General features: G+C 40.9%; 2 protein-coding genes across 5 annotated transcripts in view; both read left to right on the top strand.

The window, feature by feature from the left end:
* The first annotated feature begins 3,822 nt into the window (after positions 1-3,822).
* LOC131258407 (uncharacterized) overlaps positions 3,823-21,429 on the top strand; it is a 40,367-nt gene continuing 22,760 nt past the window's right edge. The window contains exons 1-7 of one of the 3 annotated variants that reach the window (XM_058259719.1): positions 3,823-3,854; positions 4,081-4,156; positions 4,840-5,128; positions 7,858-7,919; positions 8,070-8,268; positions 8,420-8,516; positions 19,671-19,753. In XM_058259719.1, coding sequence (XP_058115702.1) covers positions 3,838-3,854; positions 4,081-4,156; positions 4,840-5,128; positions 7,858-7,919; positions 8,070-8,268; positions 8,420-8,516; positions 19,671-19,753 — 823 coding nt within the window. In that variant the 5' untranslated portion in view covers positions 3,823-3,837. Of the gene's footprint in view, positions 3,855-4,080; positions 4,157-4,839; positions 5,129-7,857; positions 7,920-8,060; positions 8,269-8,419; positions 8,517-19,670; positions 19,754-21,429 lie in introns of all 3 variants that reach the window. The other 2 variants (XM_058259720.1, XM_058259721.1) reach the window with 2 other exon arrangements.
* On the top strand, positions 15,708-17,649 carry LOC131258408 (uncharacterized). 2 transcript variants are annotated; one of them, XR_009178086.1, is made up of 3 exons: positions 15,708-17,053; positions 17,140-17,427; positions 17,507-17,579. XR_009178086.1 is itself a non-coding variant. In XM_058259723.1 (3 exons), exons 1-3 carry the CDS (start codon positions 16,534-16,536, stop codon positions 17,451-17,453), a joined length of 753 nt encoding a protein of 250 aa, XP_058115706.1. In that variant the 5' UTR covers positions 15,708-16,533; the 3' UTR covers positions 17,454-17,649. The 2 variants fall into 2 exon arrangements, 1 of the variants encoding a protein (XP_058115706.1); XM_058259723.1 differs by having other exon boundaries at positions 17,140-17,270; positions 17,352-17,649.

The raw sequence follows: 21,429 nt of genomic DNA, 5'->3' as shown, positions 1-21,429 counted from the left end.
ACCTGCTCTACATCACATTACTAATCCTATTTTGAAATTCGGGATGGCATGTTTGGAAGGAGTGTGACATGGGATTAAAATTAATATTATAGGCTTTGAAAAATGAGCCTTGTGTTGAAAAGTGTGAGATGTGATTACCAATCCCATGGATGATAAATTTTTGCTACGTCCATGTTCAATCCAAATGCATTTTGAAAGTAATCTTAGATTTTATTTTTTAATGCATACATTCCAGATAAAAGTATTAGAAAACATGGGATAAACCTAATTCCGGGACAAGCCAAATATAAGTATTAGAAAACATGGGATAAACCCAATTAAGAGAAAATACCTTACACATATATTTACTGTAACTTTTGAAATTTCATCTGCCTTAATTTTACCTAACAGCGCTGCATTGAATATAAAGGGAACGTGTTGGTTGTACAGTAGGGTTTACAGGTTGCGACCAACTTTGGCGTTGGATACGGCTCTTTTTTTTTTTAATTCATGTGCTTCGAAAGTGACGTGTACCGATGAAATGAATTGGATGTGCCACAAGACATTTCAGAACGCCTCTCCATGGTAACCGGGATGGCAGGAAATGGAGGAAGTGGATTGCATACGGAGCAGCGTACTTCCACAGGTCCCATTGTAGATGTATGTGTCCTATCTACACCATCCATCCATTTCTACAAGCTCATTTTAGAGTATTAGCTTAAATTGAAGCATATCCAAAGCTCAGGTGGACACACACCATGAGAAACATGGTGAATTGAACGCTTACTATTGGAAACTTCTTAATAGCCACGGAAGTTTTGGATGAAGTTGATAATTATGTTTTCCCTTTATTGATGTCTCAGTGACCTTATTAACTAGTTGGATGGCAAATACACATCACTGTGGCCCTTACAGGTTTCAACTATAGACATCATCATCCTTACTGTTTGTTGTGGTGTGGTCCACTTGAACTTTGGAAATTCTTCAATTTCGGTATTATGTTCTAAAATGAGCTATTAAAACGGATGGACGGCGTGGATAGGATATATGAATCATGTAGGCCTCGAAGCTTTGGATATACCGTACTGAGTTACCAGTATTAACTCTGCTTCCACAGGAAATTCGCGTCTACAAAACGGAAGCGGATTGGCTGCTGTATTGACGTCGGTAATTTCCGTGGGTTTAATCACGTGTTATATCCAAACCGTCCATTTATTTGGTGAGCGTATCTTAGGGCTTGAGACAAAAATAAGACAGATATAACTATTAATTGAACCACACTACAAAAGGCAGTGGGAAATTGAATGTCTACCATTGAAACCCTTTTTGTGGTCACAGAAATTTTGGATCAATATGAAATTTGTTTTTCCTATTCATCTAGGTCGTTGTGACGTTATAAACAAATTGGATAGAAAATAAACGTTATGGTAGGGCTTATAAATTTTTTAACGGTGAAAATCATGGTGAAAATCATAATCTCCGCTGCTATTTGTGGCGTGGTTGAAATGATCTTTGGATATGATTCATTTTTTGGATAATGCTCTAAAATGATCTCTAAAAATAAATGAATAGTATAAATATAATAAATAAATAACTGTTGTGCCGTTGTAACTTTGATCCCCTTTGAACTGTTCGTACAACTCGAAGCTTGGGGAGCATCAGTGCTCATCTTCGCACGACCGCAACTATATAGCCGGTCTGTGGTAGAATGGCCAATCCGCTGAATGGAAGTGGATTGGTCGGTGTACCACACACCACCGAACACCACGTATCTAGTTGGTGTGGGCACGTGTCATGCAAAGGTGAGTGTTGTCGCTCCTTGATCTCCAAGTGGTACGAACGGTTGAAAGGAGATCAAAATTAGGACATTAAAATGATGTATTTATTAAACCATTCCTTCATTTTATAGAAATTATTTTAGAATATCACTGTAAAAATGATTTATATTCAAATCTTAAGTGGACCACACAACATATAGCAGTGGGGACAGGATGCGGACTGTGTCTTTGCCTGCCCCACCCACCTCTAGCCACAAACAGGCTGCTTTGTAGGCAGGCCCATTGTAAGTTCCTTGTATATCTATGAATTAATCTCCTCTCGTATCATTTTAAGGTATAAGTATAAAATTAAGGAACAAATTAGGATGACTCTTGCATTTAATGTAATCTGCTTTTCATGCATTGTACATCTAATGCAACAAAGTTTATCATTTGGTGTGGCTGTAAAAATAGATGGACTGCATGGTTAAATCATATTCATTCACCGTGGGTCCAACGAAGTTTACTTAATACGATAAGAGATCCGATTTCCTTGTCAATAGGCTGGATGGGAAATTGGACTGCATACTGAGTTACTTGGTACACTCTCATTGTATTGAGTAAACGCAGTTAGGCTCACCTTGAATGTAAGTGGTTTATCCATCCTATCCATCCATTTTTCCATTTAATTTAAGGGGTTAAGCCTAAAATTGAAGCATATATAAAAATGAAGTGGATCATACCTAAGGACAGTTAGGATAATGATTTCCAACTATGAAACCTTTATAGGCCCTGTAGTAATGTTTATTTGTTATCCAACTTACTTATAAGACGCCCTAAAAAATTTTCAATAGTAGAAGTTCAAGTCAACTGTTTCTGTGGTGTGGTCCATTTGAAAATTATATATGCTTCATTTTTGGGCTCAAGCCCTAAAATTATATGGGAAAATGGATGAACGGAGCGAATAAAATACATGAATCCTGGTGCACTTTGTAGGGTTTACTAGCATAGTGGATAAAATACATGAATCATGTTGGACTTATTATGGTTTACTAGCCTAGTGAGGCAAACTGCATCCGTTGGATGGAAAATAAATATTTTAGTGGATCCATGATGTTTCTAATAGTAGGAATTTAGTTAAGATTATTTCTCGTGGTGTGGCCCATTTGAGATTTGGATCAGCTTCATTTTATGGATTATATCCTAAAATGAGCTTTCAATACGTATGTACGGTGTGGATGTAATGAAAGTGCATCACTGTGGGCCCCACAGTTAGGCAACGCGGATTGCCTCTTACACGCCTGGATGGTAGTCCGTTCGGGCAGGGCTCCCTGGGGTCAAATGTGATGTAAGTGTTTTATCCACGCGGTTCAATGCTTTTCTCAGATCGTTTTCAAATATAAACCAAAATATCAGGTAGGTCCAAGGCTTAAGTGAACCACAAGGTGGGGATTGAACTTCCACCATTAAAAACTTTTTGTGAGCCGGAGAAGTTTTGGATCAAGCTGATATTTGTGTTTTCACTTCATCCACGTCTACATGACCTTATGAACAGGTTAGATGCTATTAAAACATCACACTGGCGCTAAGAAAAGTTTCAATGTTGCATGCCATTATCAGTGTAGCCTCCTTTGTTGTGGTTGACTGGAGCTGTGGACCTGCCTCATTTTTATAAAGCTATTTTAAAGCGATCTGAGAAAATCTTTTAACGGTAAAACACTTACGTCACGGTTAGCCCCACAGAGCCTTTCCCCGACGGATTACCGTCCGGGGGCAGGACGCAATCCGCGTCCGCATCCGAAGCCGCCCTGCCAAACAGCCCCGTTCCGCACTTACGCAAAAGAAAAAAAACAATTGAAGGAGGGGAAAAAATAAAAAAGAAAATAAGAAAGGGTTAGGGCCTTCCCTTGCCAGAGCAGAGAGAGGGATGGAGACGCTGAGAGAGATAGAGGGAAGGAGACGCTGAGAGAGAGAGAGAGAGAGAGAGAGAGAGAGAGAGAGGGAAGGAGACGCTGAGAGAGGGAGAAGGAGACGTTGGGTCAGAGCAGGTTGGTGCACTTTCAATGCAGCTGCGTTTCCGCTACCCTCTCCCAAATTCGAAATGGATAGCCGTTGCCTGTAACAAAGTAACCTGTGACTTGAAAAACACCTAATTCCTCTTTTATATTTCTTGCAATCTTACCTGATTGAAAGTTACAGGTTGAGACTTTGTTACCTGTAACATTTCTCCCCCAAACACAAACTGTAAGAAAGTCACCTGTAACTTTCTTATATTTTACACAAGTTACAGGCATCCAAACGGCCCCTAAGTCTTTGTTCTCTTTTGTTTATTATGTGTTTGTAGAAAGGTTTTCAGTTCGGGTTCCGGAATGGAGACTAGTGCAGGCGTTCGAGGCGGCCTCGTTATCGGTAGAAAGCAAGTAAGGTTTGATTTGAATATGTTTTCATATTTTGATGTAACCTGATATAGACAGACAAAATTCACTGATCGGAAGGTTAGGATCATCCAATTAGGACTGCTTTTGGGCCATATGCGGTGTGGCTCGCCGGGTAGACAGTCTAGTCCGGTGATGAAATTGTACATATGAGCAATTCACGAGGATTGGGTATCGGCTTCGCGGTCTAACGTATCATTCACCACCAAAACCGAGCCATTCCATGCCTAGAACTGGGGCATTCAGAGCAGAAAGAAGTAATCCCTTTGGGGCCTTTTCCTTCTTTCTGTGGTGTGGTCCTTATGGAAGGAGCGCAATGAAAGGGCCTCCAACAATGCATCTGCATCCATGGAAGCAGTGTTGTAAAAGGTGAAGGAAAGGGTAATTTGGGTGGGCTTTGGGGATTTATTAAGTGACTCAGCTTATTTGAGGAACCCTCGATGCTGTTTCACTGAAAAATCTTCGACGAGGCCATTCAACAGTGGAAGGATTTAATTTACCAATCCCCTGGAATTCCACTGTGTTTTAATCAAATCAAGGGATTGTGGTAATCTCTATCAAATGCATTAATATACATGGGCAACAACAACGTGTAAAAGCTTGTTTGTTTGATTCTGTTTTTCATAAATTTACATCTACATGCTTTGTGTGGCAAATGGAAAGTGCAGGGTTTCTGGAGTTTTGATATATGGAAACTTATGCTTGGATTATGCTGGTTTTTACTTCATCAAGTGGTCAACACAGTGCATTTTGTGCGGGGTATAGCTCATGTGCTAGAAAGCTATCTCATCTCAAGTGGGTTATTGGAGAAGTACAAGAATTTTCAACTAAAGAAACTTCGGTACCTTGCCATCGTGGTAGACAGTGAAGAAGCCCTTCATATCTCTAGTGTTATCAAGCTTTTGCATTGGTTGTCAGCTTTGGGAGTGAAGCATGTCTGCCTTTATGACATGGAGGGTAAGAATTCATAAGCATATCCTAAACAGGTAATGCACAACAGAATTTCAGTTGTTTTAGAAAACCCCAGGTAAAAAAATTTGGGAGGTAATTCTTTATCAATATACCCAATCCTTTACTCTTTTGCACTTGCTAGAACTTTTGGAGTTGTTGATGCATCTGGGCCTTGCATCACGGTCCGATGGGCCCATGTGGTCCCACAAGCTGATCCAATGAAAGATAAGGCGATCAGATGCATATCAGGCTCAGATCAAGCCTATCCACGGATCATGATCAACAATCTAACAGTTCGAGCTGTCCATATTTAACATATGGACCATACAACCATTAAATATCATATATCTGGTCCACATCAAGGGTCTAGATTGCTAGAATGGAAGATCAGGCCCATATTTTGGTCCTGATAAGCTCTCTCTCTCTCTCTCTCTCTCTCTCTCTCTCTCTCTCTCTCGGAGTCCTGATTAGTGTTCTAATCAAGATCAGTGGTCAACATGGACTGTCAGGCCCGCAGGATCAAACTGATGGCTTGTACGAGGCCACATGTGCGATTGGATGGTCCACATGTTCAATCAGATGATGACTTGAAATTTCCTTGAGTACCTATCTATCAATTGGGGGTAGCTCTCTCTCTCTCTCTCTACACACACATACCATAAACAACAGCTGAGAGTGGATGCCCACCCATTGAAATCTTCGTAATTATTTATAGGGCCCACTAAGATGTTGTTCACACATCCAACCCATCCATTGTGTCCCATTTGGATGAGGAGTTACCAAATTTCAGGCCATTCCAAAACTCAAGTGGGCCCTACCAAGTGCTTTAAATATTTTAGGCATGATTTCACATGGTTTCAGATTGTGTGGCCTACCTGAGTTCTGGATACAACTGATTTTTGGTACATCCCATAACTTAGAGGGGACCCACCAAATGCATGGTGTGGATATCCATTACACATCATGGTGGGGCCCACAGAGCTCGACCTTATGGGAAGCTCTTATGAGGTTGACATGATAGAACCTTTTACACACACACACACCAAAATAGTTGGAAGTCTTTTCTTTGGGCTTTTTTCTATTTTGGAAGATACAGCATATCTTTAGAAGGTGGATTAGATTGGGGAAGATATGAGGAGGTTTCTCAGCCAACAGGGAGTAGTTTGAAGTTTCCAGGAAATTCTTTGTACTCAAGCCTACAAACAGGCTCATAAAATAGAGAACAGATTTTGAGTTAGGCTGTCAACAGGCCAGGCCTGGGGTAGGTCTCGGCCTGGATTGAACTGTTTCGGGCCAGGCCGTCGGGCCGGGCCTATGATTTTTTAGGCCTGAGACCGGCCCATTGACACCCCTAATTTTGAGAATGTTTTTCTTTGCCTCTAAGCATGTATTGGTTAATCCAAGCATACTTTCCTGTATTTTACAATTGCATGTGTTGCATTTTCTCTCATTTGGGCACCAAATCAGGTACACTCCCTTCATATTCAGGCGTTCATCAAAAGTTGCATTGGTTTTCTGGTTATTGGAAATCTTATTGGATCTACATTTGAAATTGTAGATCCAGATTCGGTTTTCTGAATGTTGCTGCATCAGTCATCATCATCATAGCATTATCCCAGTTATTTGGGGTTGGATCTTTTCATGATTTCTTGGCAAAAGTTCAATGACCGGCTGTCCTCTTAACACCAACCCTCTATCTATGGCTAGGATGGGCTAGCACATAGCTACCGCTTGGAGTTTTGTTACTTCCTGAGTTTGTATTGAGGAGACCACTCGATAAGTTATCACGTGACAACTGTTGAATGCAGCTTGTAGGAAAAAAACTTTTTATCTTTTGAGAAATGCTATTATATAGCTTGTGTTGTAGTTCCATCCAGTCCCATCCTCAAGGCATGCGTGGAAACAAATGTATGGTCAGAAATGTTGATCTGGTGGATTACTGTGTGGGTGGCCATACACCGGGAATTGCAGTGTTTGGACAACTGTGGCAATCAAGTTGTGTGTCTTGCAGTTGAATGTGACTTTTTATCTGTTTTGAGCTGAGTGATCTTTGCAGTGCATTGATTGCTTGACTTCCATAGTGCAATCCCCTTGCTTTGGGACATGGCCCCTCTACTGGCTGGTCCACCAGATCAATTGTCCTGATCACCAGACATGTTTGGCATGTGTACCATGAGGGAGCTGCATAGAACTTCTATTAAGTGATCTGGATAATAGCATCTTTCATCGTTCTATTGTTTCTTGTTTCTAATTTGTGTACTTCCTTGTGAAACTTGGGTGGTTTAAAAAATGTATTTTTTTTAGTGCCAATAAAAATTAAAACAGTTCAAAATTGCGTGTCTTTTAGGGGTGTAACTTGGGCGGGTCAGGTTGGGTGGGTTGAAGGTCAACCCGAGCCCAACCTATACTCAAGAGGACCCAACCCACAACCTGATGCAATCCAACCTGAATTCCAGCCCCAGGTACCCAACTGGATTGTAACCTGAGCTAAAAACGTGTGATTATAGCCAACCCGACACAAATTTGCTCAACCCAAACCCAATCCGAATTCAAATCAGGTTGGCGTTTTTCAATCTGAACCCAACCAAGGACCTTGACAACCCGACCAACCTGACCCAAACTCGAGTTGGGTTGGTTGGGTTTGGGTTGACCTGACCCAAGTTGCAGCCCTGATGTCATTTTGGTGGAATCATTCTCATGCTGAGTATCCAATACTGTTATACTCGGTGTTTCAGGTGTGCTAAAGAAAAATAAGGAAGTGCTTTTGAAGAATTTGAGTAATACAATACCATGGGAGGTAGTTTTGCACTGTAAATTTATTTATTGTGCACGTTACCCTTGTTCTCAATGGAAGAGTTTTGTTTGTTTCAAAGGAAAAGTTTTAATTCAAAATTTCAAAATTTGTGTTTGACTTTGTAATTCTCATTCAACTTGGTAATTCATGCAGGAAACTGATGAAAAGGCTACCCTTCTCGATGAAGACAAAATGACGTTGGAATTGCTTTCAATCTCTGATGGGAAACAAGGAGCTGCTAAAGCAGCTAGCTTTCTCTGTTCAAAGTATTTGAGAGTCGCCAGCGGAGGTGGAGAGCAGAAGATACCAATCTTCAGAGAACCTGACATGGACCAAGCACTGAGAGCAGTCGGTTCGTCCTACTGTTCAGACTTGCAATGCGTTCATACTATCCATTTCTCTTGCAATTTGCAATTCTTTTGACATAGTATGAGCATGTCTTTGATGACTCATAATCTTATCGAAATTTTGATTTCTACATGGTGTGTTCCTTCTGATTTTAGGTTGTGGAGGACCAGATCCTGATCTCCTTTTAATATATGGACCTGCAAGATGCCATTTAGGATTTCCTGCATGGAGAATACGATACACAGAGCTTGTGTAAGTCTTTGTTTTTTCATAGCTCGCCAAAAGAGTTCTGCTTTGCTTCAAAACTATGATAATGCCATATGATTCAAGCTTTGCATAGGATCCTTTTCCTCATGTTTGTTAGACAAGAACATTTTTCAGTATGATGGTAAATAAGAACGGATATGAACAATTGGATAAAAACATTTCAAGATTGGAGATTCTTACATATAAAGTGAGAGTCCTTGTGGATGGTAAATAAGAATAGATACAGACAATTGGATTGGGTTGTACTTTACACTGATGTCACTTAAACATGAACACATGTCATATCAGGGACACAAAGTGTTCGACATAAGCTCCTGTACAGTTGTATAATATTGACACATATGGTAACGGTATCGGTCTCGAAAAGTGAAGAAGAATGTATCAAGTTTAGCGCATGTTTGGGTACAGGGACAAAAGTAAAGAAATGTTGATTCCGTAAAATGTCGTTTTCTGGAAATTGGTCAAAATGAAAACATGTCCTGCTGCTTTTTCCCAACAATTTTCAAGAAAATCAGTTTTAATTTCCAAGTCTCTTGTTTGCGGAGATCTTTACCATGGAAATACTTAGGATTGATAATGATGAGTCCCACCTGGAAATGCCCATGGTCTGAATAATCTCAAGATTGGCCAATCAACTATGGATCCCATATGAAAATACACATGGATTGGATTATAGTTGCAAGAAGCGTGAAGTGAAGCACCAACAAGTTCGGGTGTGCAGGGAAGTGTCTGTTTCAAAATATTATCTGGTAAAACGGGAGCATGAATGTGATTCCGAAGCGCTATTTGAAGTGAGAGCGACACCGAGTGAGAAGGATCCTGCAACTAAGGATTGGATCAACCAAAAATCACATGGCAAAGATCATCTAAAGATGGGCCCCCCATGAAAATAGACATGTCTAGGATCAATTAACGATGGAGCCCACCTGGTTAAGCTCATATAATGATGGGACCCACTTGGAAATGCACATGGTTAGGATTGACTAACAATGGGCCCATGTAGTTTAGATCATCTTACTGTGTCATGGAACTATACATGGTGAGGATTGACTAACAATGGACCGCATGGTTAAGATTATCTAATGAGGCCCCACATGGAAATGCACATGGTTAGGATCGATTAACAGTGGGCCCCACATGATTATAAACAATCCTAAAACCTAATTTCCTGCCCCCTTGATATACCAAAATCATAAAATTCAGCCCTTAAACCAGCCCATTTAGCCCTAATCCATACCAAGTAGCGAGTCCACATTTCACCTTAGAAATTTCATTAACAGGTGGATATTTGTACTCTTCATAGGATTATCCCTGTCCAGATTCCCAGCCTTATTACGATGATCCTTACCCATCTTCTAAATACTATTTGGGTTACCTTGATTATCATCATTGGCTATCCTATCATTCTGATCCCTATCCGAACATATATGACTACCATGGGGATTCGTATTGATTCCCTTTGCCTTGCTACAATAATTTATCATGACATGCTCGTTATCTAGAAGCAATGCCTCATGGCAAGGGCCATGAGAGAAACCAAAGAAGTTAGAGAAAATGCAGGAGGCTATGAGAGGAATCAAGGAGGAGCAAGTAGGTTCCAGGAGGTGTTGGACAATCTTGAGAATGATTCCTATAAGCCTTGGTGGAGTTCAACCAAACTTACATTTGGGTAGTTTCAGAGATGAACTCGATGGATGCTAATCTGTTGTATCTGGAGATCCCAAGGAAGATGTGTCTGAAGAAAGCATGGCATTCCAAAGGGAACCCACTGTTGACTGATAAAAAATAAATGCAATGTTGGATTGCTCGATGGATCGACAGCCGGATCAGAGGAAGTTCTGATTGAATTAAAGGAGCAGTTGACTAGTGACTCAGTAGAAGGATCTATCTGCAGATGTGGACAACTCAATGATTAAGAAGGTGGATGGTTTAACAATCACCAGTGTTTTAAATAGCGGTAGCGTGATGCGTAGCGCTCAGCCCTCTATAGCGTGTAGCGTAAATACGTAGCGTGTAGCGTAAGCTACACGATATTTCTATTTTTTAATTTAAAAATAGGACAAATATAATAAATAGTGAAAAAAAAGGGAAAAAAATATAAAAATGCCTAAAAGATGATTCATTTTATCAATTATAAGCATGTTCAAAAAAATTATTAGTTATCATTTATCAAAAGCCAATCCACATACATAAGCCAAATCAAATAATTATCACATCAACAACTTCCTAAGCAAACCACTTTAATTAATAATGTCTAATTGAAACCACAAGTCACAATTATGAAAAGAAATAAAAATCTCATAGGTTAAAAGTATCAAGTACAATGCAAGTGTCACATTCTCAACATTAGAAATAAAGAAAACGTGAAAAAATAATAAAAAAACTAAAATAGTAAAAAAATACATTGTAGCTTACGCTACGGACGCTACGCGCTACGTAGCTGTAGCGTACGCTACGACCCCTGTAGCGTGCGCTACAGGGGATTTACGCTATCTGGGATGCTACGTAGCGCTACGACCACGCTACGCTATGTAGCGTACGCTACCGCTACGCTACGGGTGCTATTTGAAACACTGACAATCACATTGGCAAGCTTTATAAAGATACCCTGGCACCGTTTCAACACTGATTGGAGAGTACAAGTTGGACACCATCAGCAACAAGGATGACACCGCGACAACCAGGAGACAATCAAGAGCAATGAATGAAGCATTGCCTTTTATGACTATTGTTACTAAATCACTGCCTCTATTACTGTTCTTACTAAAGTTGCATTCCGAATACTGTCTTCATTCTGCTGATTTTTAAGCATATAGACTCTAGAACCTTCCCTCTCCAATTTAGCATTTAACTTTCTCTCTAGCCTTGTCAACCTTTTCTACACCATCTTCAAATAGCATGTACCAAGGGATCTCATCCTGACCTAGCAGTTAACTATTGTATAAAGATTGCAAAAAGGCAAGGTTCATTGCAATATACACGCTTGTTATTTGATGGTGAACAGTACTTAATTGAGTTAGATTATAGAGTGAACGAGAACAAAGATCAGCTGAGATCCACAAGGACTCAATGTGAAGTGATTTCTTGGCTTGCCTTTTTTTTTGCCAGTGTCAACAATCTCATTAGCCTCTTATTCACTTGGTGAAAAGAAATGTCCAGACACTATTTCCCTGATCTCATTTGCAACAAAAATAAAGGATCTGCTTGGAACCAGGGGTATCCTTGAGAATGCAAGTGGGGAATCCATCCTTTTCTTCGCTGGGGGAGAAAGATTCCAATGAGGCGGAAGCTCAAGCCCTTCTCAAGGGGCTGTAGCTTTTCAAAGGGTTGTTTGATGGGAGGATCATGGTCAAAGGTAATTCGGCTATGCCATCGTTTGGGCGAAGAACCAGGATTAAGAACCTTCCAAGCTTGCTTTTCAGGTTATCGTGGTGAGTTTGGATGTGGTTTTCAACCTCATTCTCAGGATGCTAATGAGGTCTCAGATAGTGTAGCAAAACCAGTTGTTCTTAGATTAGAGTTTCCATTGGAGCAAGCTTTACCTCTTTTGTAATTTCCTCTTTAGCTTGTCTCTTTTTCTTCTATAAAATCCCACACGTTTGTCAAATAAGTAAAAGATATAGCTTCCGCAGTGTGGAAACTTGAGGCGTTGCCCATTTAATATCATTTAGGGAATCATGTTCTACTATCAATTTCCGTGGAATCATCTGCCGCTTCATGAAGCTTGGTTGTAGGAACCAGTGTTCGAGTTATCGGCGAATTGTCGATAATATCGACGATAATATCGGTGTCGCCAGCTCTGCGACACCGAAACCCCCTAAATTCGTTTCTCTGCCAGTTGTCGACGAAATATCGGCGAAATATCGGCGATTTTTTCGAGATGGGCGATATTATCGGAATATGCATTTCGTACTCCATTATCGACGAAATATCAGGAGATATTATCGGCGTCCGTCCAATATTTTCGGAATCTCGACTGTAGCCACCAACCCCACGAGAAAACTGTAGCCACCTACCCCTCTTTTCGGCGATAAATATCGGGGATATCGGGGAAAAAAATTTTCAAAGTGATTTTCGTACCTGGTTAATCGGAAGTCGGAACCGGAGCTGGAAGAGGAGCTTCTCGATCGACAGAGCCGGTATGTGTACGCAAAACCCCTCTTTTCTCGCCATCTCCCCTCTTTTCTCGACAGAGCTTCTCGGTTTTTTGAATTTCTTGCTTCGAGCGAAAATCCCTGAAATTGGATTTCACACCGAGCGAAAATTGCTCTCGCAACAGCAAATCGGATTTCGCGGAGCGAAAATCCCTCTCGCGCGAAAATCCCTCTCGTGGTGAGGAGTTCGTGCCGTGCGAAGGTGAAAATGAAATACCTCTAAGCTTGGGAGGTAAATCCGACGGCCGCTGTGCGAGTACGCTCCTACCGTACTGACTAAACTCAGTTGGGCCCACGTTAAATGCATGTGTGGTTTATCTAAGCCGTCCATCCGTTTTTCCATCTAATTCAAGGGGTTGAACCCAAAAATTTAAGCATATCCAAAACTCCCGTGGCCCCAAGAAATTTGCAACGGTAGATGTGCAATTCAACTATTTCCTACGGTGTGGTCCAGCCATGATGTATGTGGGCCCCACCATGATGTATGTATATTATCCACTCCGTTCATCAATTTTTTCAGATCATTGTAGGGCTTTATCCCAAAAACGAGATGGATAAAAGTATCAGGTGGACCACACCACAGGAAAATAATAGTAATTGGATATCCATCACTTAAATCCTCCTAAGGCCCACGATACTGTTTATTTGACATCCAATCTGTTAATTAGGTCATATAGACCCAGATTAAGGGAAAAAAAAAAGATCAGGTTGTTCAAAAACCTTCATGGCCCTCAAAAAGTTTTGAATGGTCAAAGTTCATCCAACACTATTTCTTGTAATGTGGTCCAATTGACATTGGGATATACCTGTTTTTTTTTTTTTTCTATACAATAAAATTATCTATAAAAATAGATGGACGGAATGGATGAAACACATACCTTGTGGTGGGGCCCACAAAGCACGGCAGGGGAGTAGCCAATCCGTTTCCAAAGCTCAAATGAGCCGTACTATCGGAAAAATGTGGATAGGAAAATTCCTACCGTTGAAACCTTCCTGGGGTTCAACAGTGATGTTTAGATGCCATCGGTACCGTTAATAATGTCATTACTATTGGGATGAACTCAAAAAAAAAAAATATTAGCTGAATCAAAACTTATGTGGCCCCACGAATATTTCAACTGTGGATGTTTAATTATCACGTTTTAGGCTTACTTGAGATTTAGATACGGTTAGTTTTTTTGCATCATGTCCTAAAATAAATTCACAAAATGGATGGACGGGGAGGATTTTTCACAAATATCACAGTGGGCCCCACCTAAGCTTGCAGCGCAGGAAGGAAAACCGAGTCCTGCGCTGCTGTTGAAAGGGGATGGCTGTTTGTGTACTGCGTATAGCATGCTAACGGTACTGAGTAAACTCGGTGGGGTCCACCGTGGTTTATGTATTTTATCCAGTCTGTCTATCCATTTTACAAGATAATTTTAGGGCCTTATATCAAAACAAAAGGATTTACAAGGCTAAAATGGACCACACCATAGGAAACAATGTGAATTAAAGTTACACCGTTGAAAATTTCTTGGGGGCCACAGAAGTTTTGGAACAAGATTATATTTGTTTTTTCCTTTCATCCATGTTTGTTTGATCTCATGAACAGTTTGGATGAAAAATGAACATCACCGTGGGGCATAGAAAGGTTTCAACGGTGGAAATCATTATTTCCACTATTTCCTGTGGTATGGCCCACTTGAGATTTATATAACCTTCAATTTTGGGCTCAACGCTTAAAATGAGACAGAAAAACGTATGGAAGGTGTGGATAAACCACATAAATTCACAGTGGGCCCAACTGAGTTTACTCAGTACAATAAGAGTTAACTCAGTAAGCAAACCAATTTTAGGGGCATTGGCTACAGATTAAAGCTGTAGCTAAAAACTGTAGTCAAAAGAAACAGATTGGCTACGCCCCCTACCACCAGCCATGGATGGTGGTTGATGCTCTGTGGGCCCCACCATGATGAATGTGTTTCATCTATGCCGTCCAACTATTTTCCTACATCATTTGATAGAATGAGACCAAAACTTAGGTATATAACAGTCTCAAGTGGACCACATTATTGGAAAAAGCGTTGAATAAACTTCAACTAATAAAAACTTTTTGAGGGCCATAAAAGTTTTGGATCAAGCTTATCTTTGTTTTTTCCCTTCACCTGGATCTGTATGACCTAATCAACAGATTGGATGTCAAGTAAACAGTACAGCCATCTTTAGGAGGATTTTAATGGTGGATATGCAATCACAGTCCCTATTTTCTATGGTGGGGTCCACTTGAACTTTATTATGGGCCATAAAAGTTTTGTATAAAGCTGATATTTGTTTTTTCACTTCATCTAGATTTATGTAACCTTTTCAACGGGTTGGATGGAAAATAAACATTATGGACACATTATGGTGGGTCCTAATAAGTGTTTAATGGTGGACCGTACAATCACAACCGTTTCCTTTTGCATTGTCCACCTGAGACTATATCTGTTTCATTTTTTTTTTTTCCAATACTCATCATGTTGTATGTATAAATCACAATAGGCCCCTTAAAGTTTACTTAGTATGTAATCTGCAAACTCTTTCCTCAATTGTAATTTATATGAAATTTTGATTTGATCTAACATCTTAACCCTTGAAATGATTTGGGCTTCTTACACTGAATACGAGCCGATGCACCTTTTTTGTCGATTATTGCAAATTTGTATACTATTAGGGAGCGAAATGTCGTCTGGATCGGGAAAAGGAGGAGCACGGGACATTGGGTGGAAACATGGACGGCCAGTTGAGGGAAATAAATATGGAGCCATATGCAACTATTGTGGCCAAGTGATACGGAGTGGGGGAGTGTCTAGGCTAAAGGAACATTTGGCAGGGGGATATAAGAATGTGAAAGACTGTCCAAGTGTAACGAGGCCAGTGAGAGAGGAGATGAGAACAGTCTTAACTGAAGCGAAGTCACGCAAGCTGCAGCAAAGGGATTGGGAGAGGGATATGAGGGAGGAGCTACGAGGCACTGGATGGGGCCTAGTGCTATCGACGAGCACGATGACGACGACGATGAGGGGATTGTGTACCCCGATGACTGTGTTACGGCTCGAGAAAGGAGTGATTTTAGACAAGTGATTCGTGAGTCTCGGGCTTCAGAGTGGGAGGGGGAGCAAAGAAGACAGATTGATGAGAGTAGGCCGTCGTTTGGGACGTCTCGACATGAGGCTGGTGGGAGCAGTAGACGATTTGAGGGAGGCAGCAGGCATGGCCTACAACGCACGCAAAGCGCTCGTGTCCTAGATGCACCCATCGCAGGTGTTAATAAAAAAAGATTAAAAAATATGTGGAGCAAGGGGCTCAGGGAGAAAGTAGGTGGTGCTATATCTAGGTGGTTCATCTCGAGCCATGTACCAGCAAATGCAGCAGACAGTCCTCACTTCAAAAATATGATTGAGGAGGTGCAGCGTGCCGGGCCCGGCGTGAAGCCTCCTACGCCATAGGAGATTCTTGGCGTCTACCTCGATCGGGAGCACGAGGAGATGCAGGCTTGGGTACGTGGACTCAAGCCGAATTGGAAGCAGTATGGGGTAACAATCTTGTGTGATGGGTGGACAGGACCCACGAAATTGTCCATTATCAATTTCGTGGTGTACTGTAGAGGACAACCGGTTTTCCTCAAATCCATTGATGCATTGGCCAGAATAAAAGATCACGAATACATATATGCTCTCCTGAAAGGAGTGATTAGAGATGTTGAGTCCCAGAATGTTGTCCAAGTTGTGACGGACAATGGCAGTGCGTTCGTTAAGGCGGGGAAGAAATTGATGTAGAAGTTCAATCTCTATTGGATCCCGTGTGCGGCACACTGCATTGATTTAATGCTCGAGGAGATTGACCAGAGGGATTCTGTCAGGAAAACCATCCAGGATGCGAGGAAAGTGACAAACTTTATATACAATCACTCATGGTTGTTGGCTGCAATGCGTGAGTGTTGTGGAGGGGACATCGTTAAACCAGGCGCGACACGATTCGCCACGAACTTCATTGCACTTGACATCTTATACAGGCATTGCGTGGGTCTCAGAAATTTGTTCAGATCCGAGAGATACATGGAGTGGAATCAGAAGAAGATTGAGGGTGCAAAGACATGTTCAAATATAGTGCTTTCCGATGCCTTCTGGGATAAAGTTCACAACATTGTTTCCTTCCTGCATCCGATGTACAAGGTCCTACGAGTCGTAGATAATGAGATGTGGCCTTCGATGGGGTCAATGTATGAACTTATGAGAATTATGAGACAGGGGATAATGACTGTAATCCCCACTTCGTATCAGTGGGTGATCGATATCATTGATCGTCGATGGACTGGGACTCTCGAGCATCCACTCCACCAAGCTGGTAAGTTTGTTAATACAACTGAGTACTTTAAGCATCACTTCTGTTTGCATGTTAATACAACTGAGTAACTAATATTTGGGTTTCAGCATACTACCTGAATCCCAAATTTCATTATAAACGTCGGCTCCATGAGAATAAAGATTTGACGATGGCCGTCCACGAGGCGTTTGAACGATTGTTCCCAGAATCAACAGCGCAAGCAGATTTCGGTAACCAGGTAATGCAATAAAATTTCTTCCTTATAGCCTCTAGAAATATGGGTGATTAAAAATAATAACATGTGAATCCGTGTTTACAGTTGCTGCGGTTTAGGGATGCAAGGGGTACGTTCTCATCCGCACTAGCAAAAGCATCGACTGAAACGATGATGCCATGTGAGTATGGTAACATAATTAGGTAATTGCATTTTTTATTTAAACTTCAAACTAAAACAAGCTCCTCATGGATATATAGGTGAGTGGTGGGCGATGTATGGAGTCGACACGCCCGCACTGCAGTTATTGGCAGTCCGTGTTCTCGCACAGACTGTATCCTCCTCACCGTGTGAGAGGAACTGGAGCACATGGTCACTCATACACACCAGCAAGAGGAACAGACTAGCATATGAGAAGCTGCAAAAGCTCGTTTACTGCCATTACAATATGAAGTTAAGAGAGAGACAGTTGCGGGTAGACCGAGACATGGAGGAAAATCAAGACCCGTTAGACCTGTTGTCTATAGGTAACATGGCACAGATAGGTGATGATGATGAGGACCCACTTTATGAGTGGGTCAAATCAGCTGATTTAGATGATGCGGAGGGAGGCCCTGCTCCACAGGTAGCCGAGGGAGCAGCGGCTCTGGGTATCGATGTCGATCAGGTAGTAGAGGAACAAAAGGCGGATACAGACTCCTTTGATCCTTTGGTGAGGAGTTCGGCACGTTCCAATCAGGGTGAGGAAGCATCTTCACGGCCTCCTCCTCATCATCAAGTTGTAGTGAGTGATGATGATGATGAGACTCAACCCCCACTTGACACTGGTCCTAGGGACGACGACGACGATGACGAAGATGATGATGGTGATGAAGGAGGGGACGGAGGCATCGACACTAGTATAGGTGGTACTAGTAGGGGTGGGGGTGGCAGTGGTGGGGGGTACACGACGGCTCAGAGCCAACGATCCGTTGGCCAGTTCACTGAGGAGTAGAGTTTTGACCATGCCACTCAGGACGGGGATCATGGATCTCGTCCACCATCTAGGGCGAGAGCATCAGAGCCCAGATATATGTTCGAGCGTCGTTCGAAGAAGAAAGCCGGACGCGCCGCGGTTGATGCTCTCACACGCAGCTTGTCATCTATGGATATAAGTTCAGATCAGGGGAGCTACACCTCTGTCCCACCGTATGCTTATGGGGGATATCACGAGTATGACCATGACAGTTCTGACATTCAGTCACGCTCATCTACCCATGGGTACAGGCAGCCGGAAGATAGTTCTTTGAGTCATGACCCTTTGACAAGAGGATATTCGGGGTTCCCATATGACTGGCAGCAATACTATCAAGAGTCGGGGTTGGACTTGATCTATTTCCTCAGTACCCTGCTCAGGAAATGCCGTCGATGTATGTCACGTAATTCTCACGTTTAGGTGTTCTCGTACAGTTTGGGAGGATGACTATCAGAGGTACATAAGAGAGTTCCTCAATTGGTACGAGTAGAGAATGACCTGGGAACAGTACTGCTAATATGTTGTGCAGCAGTACTACTCTCAATTGCCACGGGATCCGGACAATGATTACGAGCCACCTCGTCACTCTATGTGGGGATGAAACATGGCCAGAAATGTGTATTTTTTTCAATTCATTTACTTTTGCATGTCTTAATTGTTGTAAGCTTGCATTTGTATTATATAAACTAATTTTGGTTACTATTTGAGTGATTTCTTACGACAACGCATACTTTTTGGCCCCCATTAAATGGAAACTTCTAACTTAAATGCATTCTTTTTGTAAAATTTTCATTCCTGAATATGTAAATATGTGTATTTAGGCATGTCCTAAAGTTTCACTGAAAAATTCCACCATTTCCCCCATATTTCCCCCTTTTTCCCTGCATTTCCGGTTATCGGCGATATTATCAGCGATAACGATATTATATCTTTATCTCCGGCCAGCGAAACTTGTAGCGATACCGACAACTCGAACACTGGTAGGAACCTATTGCCCAAGGTGCCATTCCCTCTCCCACTCTCACTCTACACTCATGCCACTGCTCCCACTTCATGGCGTTTGAACTTTCTAACATTTTGAATGGAAACTTTCCCACTCCTGTGCTCAAATCCACTTTCACATACCAGATCACCTCCTGCCTTCTAAGGGCGTGACAGCCAACTGGAACCACCTGTTTGGCTTCAGAGTAATATGCTCTTTTAGAAACTTCTTCTTTAGGGTGCCTAAAGTTTCCATGTGCTGAATCTACTAACGTATTTAAATTTTGGTAATCATATATCTGTTCTCTCTTACAAGGTTTTCGATTTTTTCCTAATTGTTGAAAGTGATGCATGGGTGAATCCATTTTGTTGATTTTTTTTTTTCTATACTGATGTAATAAACTTTTTTTTTTCTTTCGGTTCTCCAGGCACATGGGAACACTTAAATCCATGAAATATGGTGCCATAGTAAAAGTCATTTACAAGTTTACGAGGGTGCAACAGAACTATGGTAAGTAGTTTATGATTACCACCGCCCTTCTTTCAGGTGGATGTGAATGACCATTCTTTTATTACTAGGAATTGTTGTAGTGCTGTTAAAAGGTGAAATAGGTTTTTTTCAACTATATTCTAATTTTCTCCATCATAAAGTTTCTTCTTTCTTGATTACTATGGGTAACTAAAACTGAGGTCCAAAACTCAAAACTAAACTTGTCCTCCTCTCAGGACTCTTAAGTTGAAGTTAACCTCCTTTTTTGTTTTCGTTTTTTTAAATTTTTTAAAAACCTATTAACAGTAAAATTTGTTGACAACAAGATTAAATGTTACAATATCCATGAAGGCTTTGACTTTGGACATATAAAAGAGAGAAAATACACCCAATTGGTGGAAACCTTGGCTCGATGCAACGCTTCTATGAAATCTCTGTTAAAAGAAAATTTATGGCCTATGTCTCTCCAACCTTGAAAGTAGTTCTATTTCTTCCAATCTAGTCATTTGGATAATGTTTTTAATAATATAGCTTTTTTTTTTTTTCTTTATTTGTTCTACAATCATTTGAATTTTGAACCCATCTTTGAATATATTTCTATTGTGTTCCTTCTATAGATTCCACATTATTCCATTTCTTTCCAAATTATCCACCTAACTTCTATATATGGCCATCTAATCCTTGAAAAGCTCAGCTCTGTCACTGATGAACGGTGTTGCTCAAGATATTCAAAAGGCTTGTAATGTGTTGTTGTTTGGATTTGTGGAAGTTCCACTTAGAACATGGATGTCCAAATCCAAGGAAGCTTTCCAGTGTTTTGATGCAGCTGTCACATTGGATAGGTTTATCCTCAAATTGAATATTACAGCCTTCATCTGGGAGGGCTGGATACAGTTGTCCATGCACAAAGGCTTCCTGAAAAAAAAAAATGTTCACTACACATTCCTACTGCAACTGTACTTCAGCAGATGCAACCAGATTTCCAGAGAGAACATGTTCACATTTTAGGACCCACTTATTACGGCGTCTGGCTCTCATGTGTTTTTGTGCATGCTATGTTGGCACATGTGCCGTAAATCACCTCTCAACATATGCATCTATTGTACACTTCAGGAAAGAACTTCCAAGCAGTGTTTTAAATGGCTATGCTATATAGCGTGTAGCTTACGCGATGTAGCATAGCTTAGCCTTAATGCTATGTAGCTCGTGAAAATAGCTTAAGTCATGCGTACACTATGTTACATGATAATTTGCATACACTACATGCTACATAGACTATGCTAATTGCTACATGCTATGTAGCTTACATTACAAGTTATATTTCATTATAATATTATAATCAATTAATGTTTTAAATGTCATTTTCAATTTTAAATAAAATTAGTAAATCTTTTCAATGCTTTTAGTAAAATAATATAAGTAACAGTATTAAATCAGTTCCGTTGCTCTTTCTTTACCTTTATACTTGACAATCATTACCCTTTCCTATTACTTTTAGCTGTGGTTGGTTGCACCAAATATCATGATTGTTTTATTTTTTTTAATTTTTAATTTTTTATACTTTCACTAATCAGTTTAATTTGGTGTAGAATATCATGAAATTGGTGCAACCAAGTGCAACCATGATTAAAAATCTAGAAGTAGCGTGTAGCATAGGTAGCTTACACCTCACACTTTAGAGGGGTGAATGTTACGCT

The sequence above is a fragment of the Magnolia sinica genome, chromosome 10 (genome assembly GCF_029962835.1).
Source record: "Magnolia sinica isolate HGM2019 chromosome 10, MsV1, whole genome shotgun sequence".
NCBI lineage: Eukaryota > Viridiplantae > Streptophyta > Magnoliopsida > Magnoliales > Magnoliaceae > Magnolia > Magnolia sinica.
The sequence above is the reverse complement of the archived record's forward strand: the minus strand, read 5'-3'. Positions and strand labels throughout refer to the sequence as shown.

Excerpts from the sequence above, each read along its gene's own strand:
- LOC131258408 (XM_058259723.1), top strand. The coding sequence starts at position 16,534 with ATGCTCGAGGAGATTGACCAGAGGGATTCTGTCAGGAAAACCATCCAG. Across the intron at positions 17,054-17,139 it reads GCATCCACTCCACCAAGCTG|CATACTACCTGAATCCCAAA; the intron begins GTAAGTTTGTTA and ends TTTGGGTTTCAG. Across the intron at positions 17,271-17,351 it reads AAGCAGATTTCGGTAACCAG|TTGCTGCGGTTTAGGGATGC; the intron begins GTAATGCAATAA and ends CCGTGTTTACAG.